The sequence below is a fragment of the Myxine glutinosa genome, chromosome 7 (genome assembly GCF_964187855.1).
Source record: "Myxine glutinosa chromosome 7, kmMyxGlut1.1, whole genome shotgun sequence".
Lineage (NCBI taxonomy): Eukaryota > Metazoa > Chordata > Myxini > Myxiniformes > Myxinidae > Myxine > Myxine glutinosa.
In genome coordinates, this window is record NC_136267.1 from 140339187 (window position 1) to 140353345 (window position 14159).

At 52.8% G+C, this 14159-nt stretch overlaps 1 protein-coding gene across 1 annotated transcript in view; it reads right to left on the bottom strand.

Annotated features, from left to right (window-relative positions):
* The window catches only part of LOC137430880 (kinesin-like protein KIF18A), a 196896-nt gene that overhangs the window by 10129 nt on the left and 172608 nt on the right, over positions 1-14159 (bottom strand). The window contains exon 16 of the mRNA XM_078782362.1: positions 8532-8627. Within this exon, the coding sequence (XP_078638488.1) occupies positions 8532-8627 (96 nt within the window). The remainder of the gene's footprint in view (positions 1-8531; positions 8628-14159) is intronic.

Here is a 14159-nt window from a genome sequence, read left to right on the forward strand (position 1 = left end):
ATTGTCCGATTAATATGAAACCTTGAAAAGGCACATCCTCGGGTCCCCAGCAATATACCTGGCAAGTTAAAAGTATATCGGACCCGTGGTTGTCGAGAAACAGCGGTCACAGACAGACAAACGTACAAACGTACAAACGTACAGACAGAGATTACTGGAATTATAGATAGATGGTCACTGAATTCAACCACCATCTATTTTTGAGGTCAACATAGGCCAAAAGGTCAACATAGGCCAAATTTTTAATATCCTTAATTTTCATCCGATTGACTTGAAAATTGAACAGCATTTGCACATCGAGTCACTAAATAGGGAAACTAACTAGTTTTGAGGTCAAAAGGTCAAAGGTCAACTCAAGGTCAACCTTCCAAAATCGTCATTTTTCATCTGAAAAATCGTCAATTTTCATCCTGTTGACCCGAGTTTTGATCAAGATTGTAAATTTTAATCTTCATGAAATGGACAATTTGCTGTATCAATGGAAAACTTTGGGGGGCGGGGGGGATTTTGCAAGTATCATGCTACGCATGACATCTTCTTGTTTGTATCATTTACACATATTACATGCTTGATTTATTACTTCATCTTGGTGCTCTAAAGATACGATGACAAGAAATAAGACGTCACATGTTACCCTTGTTACCCTGGCTTAAATTAATAATAATGCAATTAGAAATACCTGGAGATCAAATAATTTGAAATTCCAGTTTTAAAAAAGTGTTGCGAAAGGAAAGGTGAAATTCCAGTTTGTGGTTTACTTGTATTAAAGGAGGAAAATAAAAATATATATTGTGGGTACTGTGGAGGTGAAGTAGCTTCTGACGTTGTTGCTGCACCTGGCTTAAGTGCAGAAGTTGCTAAAATAAGTCAACAACAAAAAACAAAAGCACAACATGGGCCTGGAAAACTGAGATTTATAGCAAAGAACTTTTACTCTTTCATGAGCCCCACTCATGTAAAGACAAAAAAAAAAAAAAAAAAGGTTGTCAAGATTCTCAATTATGCAGTGAGCTTTCGATTCTGTGGAATTTCCAGCGTCAAGGCCAAAGCACAAGGTGTGTTGTTCTCGTTGGAGGAACGTCGGTGGTTGTGTTTTTTCACCACCCCTTCTAAGACATTTGACCCTCTACCCTCTCCCTTCTCAAACGCTCTGCAGCAACTCCAGGATTCACGTGCTCTTCCAGTAACCCTCTTCTGGTTAAACTTTCAGTCCAGGCTGCTACTGACAGAATCATCTCTAACAGAATTCTTCCTTCCACAGGGCGTCTGTCTCCATAGTGTCTCTCCATAGCTATTGTCTCCTCCGGTTTGATCAATCTGAACCCTGTCTTAGCGAAGGAGTTGCACTGTACACCAAGAACTATTTCTCACTCTCCTTGTCCTGCTCTGACACCTCCCAACCCACAGGACTGTGACTTCCCCCCTGTTCCCACCTCTTGTTCATGTGTGTGTTGTACAATGGGACTGAATCAATCTGTAAACTTTCCAACCCAGATTTCTCCCAATGGCAAATCTTCCCTGCTGGAATTGGTGATGACCAACTTTCCCTCAAATATCTCCTGCGCTTGCATCGCTCCAATTGTTTAATCTGATCATATGCTTGGGAAAGTCAACATCTCTTTGGCTATGTCAGAGAGCTGCCTCAACTCTGGCAAGTCTGGCAGTTCACTCAGACAGATTGGCAGGGACTGCAATCAGTCGTCTCTCCATATCTACTGCTCTTGATGATAACTCAGCCTAGTAGTTCTTCCACAGAACCCTGCCCTGTCTCATGCACAAATTCATCCCGTCTCATCTTCAGTTATCCCATCCTTCTTCCCACCCATGGTACACAGAATCCTGTGGCAAGGTGATTGCGCTGAAAACTTGCCTTGTCTTCCTGGAAGACAAATTCAACCCAAGGCAATCCCAATGCATTCCAAAAGGCCCACAACGTGACAACTCTCAGGAGAGTGAGAAAACAACATCTATCCAACATCAAGATTGAACTTTCAAACCTGTCTCCCGCCTCTAAAACCTGGTGGTGCCTTGTTAAATCAGTCTCTGGTGTACGCTCCCCTTCCATCTCTTCAAATGGCACCACAGCCACCTCAACTTGTGAGAAGGCCGATGTCTCAATTCTGTGTTTGCTTCCAAATCTTGTGTCCCCAAACCCTCAGTCTCATTTTCCACCCTTCCCTGTCGCATCTAACTGCTCCCGTACTCAACCGCTACCGTGTATATTTCGCATCCGAGAAGGTGGACAAGTTTCTGTCAACTCTTGACTCTAACGCGACCTACCAATGGACCTGACAGCATCAACTCATGTCCTAAAAACCTGCTCTGCTGCTCTTGCACATCCTCTTTGCCCTTTTTACACTATCATTTGTGCCACGTCATCTTCCATCTGCTTGGAAATCCACCAACATCATTGCATTGCATACAAAAGGTGCAAAGATTGATCCCCTAAATGACAGGAGTTCAAAGACATACCTATTACAGGTTTGGATAAATACAGACCTATCAGTTTACTTCCAATCATTAGCAAGATCATGGAAAGCATCGTCACAGTCGATGTGAAATATACCTTTTCTTCAACAGCCTCATTTCAGATCACCATTTTGGATTCAGATGTGGTCACTCTACGTTGGACATGATGCTTGTACTCAGCTAACACTGGATGGAAGGCCTCAATGCCAGATATGAGATTAGGACTCTCTCTGGACATCCATTGCCCTCCATAAGTATTGGATCAGTGAAGTTGTGGCGTACACGAAAGCCCACTGGCGTGGTGACATCATTCCGCGCACCAAGTGGGCGGCGGCCACGCCCGAGGGGTAGGCGTGGCCTCAGGATATACACCGGGCGCGCAGCCCGGAGCGCGCCAGTGCTACAGTGACCTCTTTGGAATAAAGAACTATAAACTTACCGCGTTGTCCACTTCCTCCTTGGTAGCAAGTCACGCGCGTAGCACCACGTGCTTCATTGGTGACCTCCGACTTCGAGGCATCACGGTGGACAAGACCATGTACTGCCACGTGGTCGCCGCCCTCAGGCCCGGCACGGCCACCCGCGTCGTATCGGTCCTAAGGGATCCACCTGCCGACGGCAAGTACGAGGCGGTCAAGCGTCTCCTCCTCGCCACGTTCGGCCTTACGGTGGACGCACGGGCCGATCGCCTCTTGGACCTCCCTGAGATCGGGGACACGCGACCGTCGGTCCGTATGGACCATATGCTGGCGCTCATGGGCGACGAAACCCCGAACGCTCTATTCCGGGCGTTGTTTCGACGCCAGCTGCCAGCACGAGTCCGCCTCGCTTTGGCTGGTTCCGCGTTAACGGAACCCCGTGCGCTCGCTGCTGAGGCCGACAAATACAATGCGGCTTTGGACACGCAAGCGAGTCTTGGTGCGGTTGCCGCTCCCGAGGCTTTCCCCGATGCACCGCACCTCGTGTCCGCCGTCACGCCCCGCCCACCACCACCGCCGCGAAGAAAACCGCGGCCTCCGACACCGCAGCTGCCCGCCTGGTGTTTCTTCCACGCCAAGTTCGGCCACGAGGCTCGGCAGTGTCGGCCGCCGTGCTCATTCGGCAGGTCGGGAAACGGGCGAGCCGGCGCTCGGTGGCAACGGTGAGCGTCGGCAATTGAAACAGCCTTCTGTACATAACGGACACCTTGTCCGGGCGCCGTTACCTGTGCGACACTGGGGTGCAGGTGAGTGTCGTTCCTGCCGGTACGTCCGACAAGCACACCGCGGGCCGAGGTCCCGCGCTGCTTGCGGCCAATGGTACGTCTATACGCACGTACGGAAAACGCTGTCTCTCCCTGCGGTTCGGAGGTCAGGTTTTCCGTTGGTCGTTCATTACGGCCGACGTGCCCATGGCACTGCTCGGCGCGGACTTCTTATGTGCTAATGGATTACTGGTCGATGTAAAGCGCAGAAGGCTTGTCCAGGCTGAGACGTTCAGCTCGCTCGCGTGTGCGCTGCCCGCCTCGTTGAGCAGCTCACAGAGCGGCTCACCGAGCGGCTTGCTGAGCGGTTCCATTCCGGCCAGGTTCATCTGTACGCTTCCGGCAGCGGACGAATTCGCCCGCCTCCTCGCGGGTTTCCCGGCCCTCACGCGGCCCACCTTCTCGGCGGGGACCGTCAAGCACGGGGTGGAACACCACATCCCCACCGCCGGGCCACCGGTCTACGCCCGGGCACGCCGCCTCGAGCCGACGAAGCTCGCCGTAGCTAAAGCGGAGTTCGCTACGCTGGAGCGGCTCGGCATCGTGCGGCACTCCGAGAGCGCGTGGGCGTCCCCGCTCCACATCGTGCCCAAGCCCGGCGGGGGATGGCGACCGTGCGGGGACTACAGTCGCCTCAACGACGCCACCACCCCCGACCGCTACCCCGTCCCCCACATCCAGGACTTCTCCGCCCGGTTGGCGGGGATGTCCTTCTTTTCAAAGGTGGACCTCGTACGCGGCTACCATCAGGTCCCTGTCAAGCCGGAGGACATCCCGAAGACGGCTGTCATCACGCCGTTTGGGCTTTTCGAATTTCTTCAGATGCCCTTCGGTTTGAAAAATGCGGCTCAGGCGTTCCAGCGCCTCATGGATAGCGTCTTGCGCGGCTTGGATTTTTTGTACGTCTACCTGGATGACATCCTCGTCGCCAGCGCGTCCTGCGAAGAGCACCTTCGTCACCTCCGCACGCTATTCGAACGTCTGGGCCAGCACGGCCTGATCGTGAACCCCGCCAATGCCGGTTCGGTGTCGCTGAAATTGACTTTTTGGGGCACCGCGTCACCAGGCATGGGGCCGTCCCCATACCGGCCAAGGTGGAGGCGGTGAAGGGGTTTCCGCGCCCCCGCAAGATCAAGGGGCTCCAGGAGTTCCTGGGCATGGTAAACTTTTACCATCGGTTCCTGCCCCGTATCGCCCAGCTCCTGCGCCCCTTACACGAGGCCCTTCGAAGGAAGCTGGGCAAAGGTGATGTTACCTGGACCGAGCAGATGGACGTGGCGTTCTCGGGTGCGAAGCTCGCCTTGGCCAACGCCACCATGCTCGCGCACCCGGCGCCCGATGCACCGATCGCCCTCACCACCGACGCCTCGGACTACGCGGTGCATGAGCAATGGGTGCGTGGTGCTTGGCAACCGCTGGCGATCTTCAGCCGGCAGCTTCGCCTGCCCGAACGCCGGTACAGTACCTTCGACCGCGTGTTGCTTGGGCTTCACCTGGCGGTCAGGCACTTCCGCCATCTGCTCGAGGGCCGTGCGTTCACGGCCTTCGTCGACCACAAGCCACTGATTTTCGCGATGGGCAAGGTCGCCGAGCCGTGGTTGGCCCGGCAACAGCGTCACCTCGTGGCCGTGTCTGAGTACACGACGGACATCCGACACGTCGCGGGAAAGGACAACCCGGTGGCCGACTGCCTTTCCCGGGCCGTCGCCCACGCAGTCCACCTTGGCATCGACTATGCCCGGATGGCGGCGGACCAGGCCGCCGACCCCGGGGTCCAGGCCTTGCGGACCGCCGTCACGGGCCTCCGTGTCACTGAGGTGCCCTTCGACGGCGCGGGCACGGCCCTCGTTTGCGACGTCTCCCTCGGGCGGCCTCGCCCCATCGTGCCCGCAGGCAGGTTTTTGACGCCATCCACGGCCTGTCCCACCCGGGCACGAAGGCCTCCCAGAGGTTGGTCGCCGACAAGTTTGTCTGGCATGGCCTCCAGAAGGCCGTCCGCGGCTGGACCAGGATGTGCCTCGCGTGCCAGCACGCGAAGGTGCACCGGCACACCCAGGCCCCCTTGGCCCCGTTTACGGTGCCGGAACGTCGGTTCGACCACGTGCACGTGGACCTAGTGGGACCTCTGCCCCCCTCGCGGGGTTTCACCCATGTCCTTATCATGGTGGACCGCACCACCCGGTGGCCGGAGGCCGTGCCTTTGGCGGCGACGACGGCGGCAGACGTCACGCAGGCGTTCATCGCCGCCTGGGTCGCCCGGTTCAGCGCCCCCTCGGACATCTCGTCCGACCGCGGCCCCCAGTTCACCTCGGAGCTCTGGGCCGCGGTCGCGTGGGGGCTCGGGGTCCAGCTGCACCGAACCACGGCCTACCACCCCCAGTCCAACGGCCTGTGCGAGCGATTCCACCGCTCGTTGAAGGCCGCGCTCCGGGCCACCCTCCGCGATGGCGGCTGGGTCGACAGGCTCCCCTGGGTCCTGCTGGGCCTCCGGACGGCGCCCAAGGAGGACCTGCGCGCATCCGCGGCGGAGTTGGTCTTTGGACAACCGCTGCGGGTGCCGGGCGAGTTCCTCCCCGACCCCACGGCACCTTGGTCCGCGGCGCAGGAGCGTTCTGCGCTGCAGGAGACCGCCCGGAGGTTCGCCCCGGTGCCGACGGCGCACCACGGGCACCCTCCTACACACGTCACCCTGGAGCTTCGCACCACGGAGTACGTCTTCGTCCGGCACGACGCCCACCGGACACCACTGCGGCCCTCGTACGACGGGCCTTTCCGCGTGCTGGAGACCGGGGTGAAACATTTCACCCTGGACATCGGCGGCACTCCTGACCGGGCCTCCATAGACCGCCTCAAGCAGGCCCACCTCGACTTGGACCACCCACCTCGACGTGGACCACCCACCGCCGGTGGCTCGGCCCCTGCGTCGGGGCCGCCCCCCTGCGGGCGGACCCCCGGCACCGCCCAGCACCGCAGGCACACCGCCCCCCGGTCCGGCACCCATCCTGGGTACAGCCGGGGGCATCCCACTTGGCATCCCTGCACCCCGGACACCGCCGGTCGCCAGAGGGCGCTTCGGCCGGTCATCCGTTTGCCCCGCAAACTGGCCCTCCAGGTGCGCGGGAATTCTGGGGGGGCGCGTGTGGCGTACACGAAAGCCCACTGGCGTGGTGACATCATTCCGCGCACCAAGTGGGCGGCGGCCACGCCTACGAGGATATACACCGGGCGCACAGCCCGGAGCGCGCCAGTGCTACAGTGACCTCTTTGGAATAAAGAACTATAAACTTACCGCGTTGTCCGCTTCCTCCTTGGTAGCAAGTCACGCGCGTAGCACCGCGTGCTTCAAAGTCAAATTTGTTATTATTGCTAGATACTCAAGAAATTTGGATTTGAGATCAAACGTTGAATATGAGGCAAGAATGCAGAAGGTCAGATTTTATTTCTTGGTATTTCTATGTATATGTTTTGCCATTGCAGAATAGCACTTTTGATAGCAAGTCCCCCATTTAAGGTAAGCACAAGTATCGGAACAGATTACTGACGTGTTTCTTGTTGCATTGATCGTTCACGCTGTGCATGTCATAAACAAACAAAGACGAGATCAATGCATATCTATCTATAATTCCAGTAATCTCTGTCTGTACGTTTGTACGTTTGTACGTTTGTCTGTGACCGCTGTTTCTCGACAACCACGGGTCCGATATACTTTTAACTTGCCAGGTATATTGCTGGGGACCCGAGGATGTGCCTTTTCAAGGTTTCATATTAATCGGACAATTACTTACCGAGCTATGTCCAAAAAACGATTCAACCAATCAGAGAGCAGCGAACGATCGCGTGTGCCGAACGTGGCGGGCACACTCTGCCTCGGATGGCACATTTGAGAGCGTATTCATTTATTTCACGTTTGCAAACTATGTTGGCGTTAAACTATGTTTTACAACTAATAAAAACGAATTTGCGATTCATTCGCTTTCCTGCGCGTTTGTTCACGCGATGGCGATTTCTTTACCAAACTCCGGAAGCCGTTCGCTTTGGACCAAACCATTGCATGTAAATAGAGGGGGGGGATTGTCACCACTCGCAAGCCGTTCGCTTTGGACCAAACCATTTCATGTAAATAGAGGGGGGGGATATAATTTTAGATATAGATATAGTACGGGCATGCCCTAGTAAAAGAAAAAACAAGCAAGTTAGAAGCGGAAATAACTGAATAATTAAATTAGAAACATAGCACAACAACTGGCCATAGAAAATACAACAATTTTGGACTTTTGGATAGTGGAATAAACAATTGTACTTAACAATAGACAACGGCCAGGTCAGCCAAGGAAAAAGTCTGCAGTTCATGACCCTTTGCCCTGCTCCCTCCCCCTCCTCCCCCCACAGTAGACCCCCCAGGACCCGATTTTATTAATGCCATAAACAAAGTTTGGTACACCACAGGTGGTGAAGGTTGTGGTAAAGTTTCATCGGAGTTGCGTGTGTAGTTTCAGAGGAAAAAGCAAATTCCCATTTTTGGGGAAAGGGAGGGGGTTGGGGGAGGGGGAGGGTCAAACCTGGATCCACTTTGGCCCCCAGTAGACCCCCTTAAACCCCTAACTTATTTTAATATCATGAACAAACTTTAGTCACAACATGACAAATATCATTTGTGCCAAGTTTGGTCACAATCCCATCAGCGGGTTCAGAGAAGAAGTTACAAGTGTTTATGAACCTTGCTCTTCCATGAATCTCACTATTGCAGAGGAAATAAAGTAAATAAAAAACAGAAAAAATAATTTGTTAGTGCAATAAAGTACCATCAATGCCGATTTACCTGACTTTGCACTTGCCCGGTACAGAAGAGGTTGTAAACAAATGGTATTGTGGCTGGGCTTTCGAACTTCCATCACCTTGGCTCGGCTCCCTCAAGCTGCACAAGCAGACATCACAAGATATGTAGCAATAGAATTTTCTGTTGAACACCTTTTTTTTTTCCCCCCTTTTTGGGGGGGAATTATTGATAGACATCTATTAATGACATCATTTGATAGACACAGCCACTGTGATGTTGTGTAGTCATCAGTTTAAAAACCATAAGAGAGGCCCATCAAATATGAAAACAAGCACAGTACTGTATATCAAAAAAAAACCAAAAAAAAAAACCTGTATATATACAGGGTGAGTCAGAAGTAGCGCCCGATTTCTGTTTACACATATATATATATATATATATATTACAGATATATATTGTATATATATATATAATGGTATCTGTAATCTGGTTCTCCAACCTAATGAGCGGACAACATGACGTCATCGCCATGCACGTCCGCCTTGCCTGCAAAGTTCCTGCAAAGTTCTGTGAAAGGGTCACAGAGTTACAAGTGTATGGAAAGCCTCACTGCGTTGCCCTGATGAAGCCCCAACAAGGGCGAAACCAGGTCGGTAACTGAGTTTTGCATGCACTTGTGACAGTATCTGTATTTATAATCCGTAATGACGCACTGCTAGATGGTTCCTCTGGAACTTTGCAGGCAATGCGGACGTGCATGGCGATGACGTCATGTTGTCCGCTCATTAGGTTGGAGAACCAGATTACAGATACCATTATTAGTAACTCCCAACCGCAACCAGGTCGACTCCATATGATGAGTGGATACCAGAGATAACGTCACCGCGTGGCAGGCGGTGCTTATCGCTCCCAGCAAGGTGCAGCAGCAGCTGTATGGGACACCTTGCTGGCGGTTCTCCACTGATGATATGAAGGTCGCATAGTGACTGATATAAAAACCGAAAGGGTCACAGAGTTACAAGTGTATGGAAAGCCTCACTGCGTTGCCCTGATGAAGCCCCAACAAGGGCGAAACCAGGTCGGTAACTGTGAGTTTTGCATGCACTTGTGACAGTATCTGTATTTATAATCCGTAATGACGCACTGCTAGATGGTTCCTCTGGAACTTTGCATGGCAATGACGTCATGTTGTCCGCTCATTAGGTTGGAGAACCAGATTACAGATACCATTATATATATATATATATATATATATATATATATATATATATATATATATATTGTTGCGGATATGAGGATGGCATTTTTTTTATTGTGTGAATTGGATAGTGGTAAACTGCTGTGTACCATTGGTTGGATATGGCCCCTCTTGCCTCCAGAGTTGTATAAAGGTAAAAAGGGCGTCTCGGTAATTAGTCCATAAGCATACACGTCAGCCAATCATAGAATGCCCCTGTTCGATAGCTTATATCTTATTATGTGTCTTAGGGTAAGGCTGTGTCTCCCATTAACTTAAATACTCCATTGTACCAAGTGAAATAAGAATAGGTCCCCTTTCATTTCATTTCGATGGCCAACTGCATTTTGGGCGGTTTTTCTTCAACCACCATTGGCCACGAGGCAGGGTTGGGGAAGAAAGGCGGGTCCCCACCTCGTCAGAGAGGGGAGGAGTGAGCCAGCCCCACTCGACCAACCATGAACAAGGGGTTTGGCTTGAGAGGGCGGAGGAAGAGCGTTTAGGGGAGGTTCGCAAAGGTTGAGGGGCGGGGCCTATATAACCCGCCGGCGGGGCGTTCCCGGGGCAGTTGAGACAAGGAGGGAGGAGACAAGAGCTGGGTCGTCAGAGAGTTGCGCTTTTACTGAGTCCAAAGAAAGAGCTGGGTCGTCAGAGAGTTGCGCTTTTACTGAGTCCAAAGAAAGAGCTGGGTCGTCAGAGAGTTGCGCTTTTACTGAGTCCAAAGAAAGAGCTGGGTCGTCAGAGAGTTGCGCTTTTACTGAGTCCAAAGAAAGAGCTGGGTCGCCAGAGCAGATGCGCTTTTACTGAGACAGGCAGCTCCGACCCGTGACTCCGCGCACACAACAGGCTCGGTGGCATCAGCGGCCGTCGAGGTCCAGCCCGACGTCCCGTGCGGGATCAAGCTCCAGCCAGCTCCGTGCCGTCCTCCCCCTCCAGCCACACACCTCCTTCCAGCAATCCACTCTGCAATTCCCCGCGTGAGTCAGTGTCTTTGTTTGTTCTGTCCTGGGTAGGTAATTAAGCTTGTATAAGGAATTCACTGTGTCACCTGCGTCTCATGTCCCTGTAAATAATCGTGACTGCTCCTTTTTGCTTGTGTGTGTAAATAATAAATCCCGTTACTCTTCTGTACGTCTTCTTCCTCTTTGCATTCGGTCGCTTTAGAGTTTTCCCGATTGAGTAGCTGTGGCGCGATACGGCCAACGTTTGGGTTGAATCGGGTTTTAGTCGGGGAATAACTGTTCGGCCGCGGTTACACCACCGCTCGGTCAAAATAACATCTAATCCGCGGTCCGTAACAAATTGGTAGTCAGGAGTTGGGATTCGAACCTGGGACTAAATTTATTTAGCCCAAATTTTGGACACCAATTGTGTTATTACAGCAACAAATTGGTGTCGGGGAGTGAGATACGAGGCCCGAAGCGCGCTTAACGCGCTCAAAATTACGAGCTGCTGAAAATTTGTGTTTTAAAGCAAAACCCGAATTTTGAAATCGCGCCATGGCTGGTCAAGGTGACGGGATGCCGGTGGGTGAGCTAGAGGAGGGGTTAGAAGTAACCCAGGATCAGAGGGACGAAGTGGAGGAGAACATTGGCAATGTGGTTGAGGGGGTATCAGGCGCGCAAAATGGCGTCCTCGCGCACGAGGCTTCAGGCGCGCAAAATGGCACCTCGCACATGGCTACGGCGGCCGCACCCACTGCACAAGTGGGAGGGATGGCCCAAATGCAGGCCCTCATGGAGCAATTTATGGCGCAAATGCAGGCATCCCTCAAACTACAGGGGAGCGAAATGGGGAACCGGATGGATGCTCAGAATGAGCAAATGAGGGCTCAGAGTGAGCAATTGGGGGTAATGAGGGACGAAGCGAGGGGTACTGGTGAGGGGTTAGACAATAATTTTAAGGGATTAGACAAGAAATTTGGGAAGTTAGACGACAAATTTGAGGGGTTAGACAATGGGATAAAAGAGGTAAAGAATGGGTTAACGGGGGTGGAAAATAGAATGGCTGCCCAGGACAATCAGATAGAGGGGGTGAAAAATGGGTTAATGGGGTTAGAAAATAGGATGGAAGACAAATTGCGGGAAATAGGGGAGCAATCCGCCCGGGAAATCGAACAGATGGGGAACCAGATAGAGGAGGTGAAAATCGGGTTAGAAAGTAAATTGGATGCTCAGAGGGATGAATTGGGACAGATGAGGGTGGCATCTACAAAAGAGAGGGAGGAGATGAAAAAGGAGATACGACGAGGTGTAAGTGAGGAGGTCTCGGGGGTACGCGAGGAGGTAAAGCGAGGCGAAAAGCGTATAGAGAAAGAGGTGAGAAATGGAACGGCTAGGTTACAAGGGGGAATAGAAGATCTGACGGAGGAGGTGGAACAGCTGACAGAGGGACAAACGGAGTTAGTGGAGCAGGTTCAAAGGAACACTGCGGTACTAGGAGGGTTAAAAGCGACACAAAACGACATAAAAAATGACTTGATAGCGACACAGAGGCAATGTCAGATGGTACGTGAGGGACTGACAACGAGGTTGGACGAGGTGACAGAGATAATGGAGACGAAGGACCGGCAGGTGAGGACGCACATAGAGACGGTCAAGATAGCCTTAGAGGACGAACTTGAGGAAACGCACCGGGAAATAAAAGAGGTGAAGCAAAAATTAGAGGAAGTGGAAGAAGAGGTGAGTGAAATTAAGAAGAGACGGACAGAAACTAAGAGAGAAATACAGGAGGAGGTGATGGAATATGTGCAAGGTCGGTGCTCAACTCATAATGGTGTGCTCACTAACCAAATAAAGAGTTTGCAGGTGGCGAAGGAGGTGCGGAGACGAGGTGCCAAGGTGAGTGGCGATATACGTGGAAATGTACATGATGTGAGGGGAGCTTCAGTCGGCTTGGGGGTTGATGTGGACCCGGGTGTTCGTGAGAGGCCGTTGGTGAAGTGTGCGACAGGTACGGTGTGTGAAAAAAGAGGTGTGCGAGAATGTCCGACCATGGGGTGTGTGAGGAAAAAGTGCGCGCCGAGGAGTGAGTGTGCTGTCGAGAGTGAGTCGGTCATAGCGCATGTGCGAGGGAGCACATGGAAGCGCGTAGTGAGAAGTGTTACAGAGGTGTAACGGAAGCATGCACGCCTGTGGTGAGTGTTACGGAGGAAGTAACGAAAGAGGGTGCGCAAGAGGATGCGCGGGAAAGGTGTGTAACGGACGGGTGCATGGGGAAAGAGTGCGCTGTCAAGAGTGAGGGAGAATAAATGCCTGTGGTGAGTGTTACAGAGGGTGTAACGGGAGAGTGTGTGCAAGAGTGTGCGCTAGAAAGGTGTGTAACGGACGGGTGCATGAGGAAAGAGTGCGCTGTCGAGAGTAAGGGTGAGTGCGCTGTCAAGAGTGGTGGTGAAAGTAGTGAGAGTGACACGGAGCGTGAGTTGGTTGTGACAGGTGAGCGAGGATGTACACCTGGAATGGAAGGATGCACACCTGGAATGGTAGAGCGTGTGTGGGAATGCACACTTGAGTTGGTAGTGAGGCACGTGGTTGGGTGTGCGAGTGAGAGCACACCTGTGATTGTCACAGAGGAGGTGACCGAGAAGGGGGCGCGAAGGTGTGTTGGTGAGGTGTGCGAGCGACGAGTGTGTGCAAAGGTGTTCGGTGGTCAGGTGTGTGACCAAGTCTGAGCGAAAGAACTAATGCAATGACGAAGTATGCGGGGTGTACGGGCGGCGTTGGAACACCGAGCTCAGTGAGGGTGAAAGGGGTAGCGTATGCGTGTAAGCATGCAGGTGAGGCATCGATGGTAACCGGGGTAGCGGTTAGAACGACATTTAGCCGAATCGGGCCCTCGGTGCGCGTCGGGCAGCTTCGCGTGCCGCGAGGACCAGCAGGGGATCCGAACCACGGCGGGTTCGAAAGGACCGCCGTATGTGATCCACGCTGGGCCGCGTTTGGAACGGCCGCGTCCGTGCTCCGCTAGGCGGAACGGGCAGCCCGATAGGAAGGGTCGTCATGGCGACCCCTTTTTGTTGAGGCGCTCCGGCAGGTCGAGATCGGGCAATTGGATGGCTCCGTGCTGAGGGGGTGCGTGGGATCTCGGCCCGGGTAAGCGTCCTTCCCTGCACCGAGTGTCGGACGTATCCAGCCGCCGGCACCAAACAACCCGCATTCATTGCTCGGCTTTACGAAGCCGGGCTGTGGAAGTGAATTGGCGCACCGAGAGGCACTAGTGAGAAGACTGATGATGATAATAGTGATAGTGGTTTTGATCCGAAATTTAGAAAAGTGAATAGAATTGGCAGTAATTGGCAAATTTTTGATTGGTTGGAATTTGGTGTGCAAAATTGATAGTAAGAGATGCCCTGCTGTGGTGGGATGGCAACTCTGTCATCCCTCACAGAAGGGGGGGCAAAGGAGCACTAGTTTATGGGGTTGATGGCAGTGAAA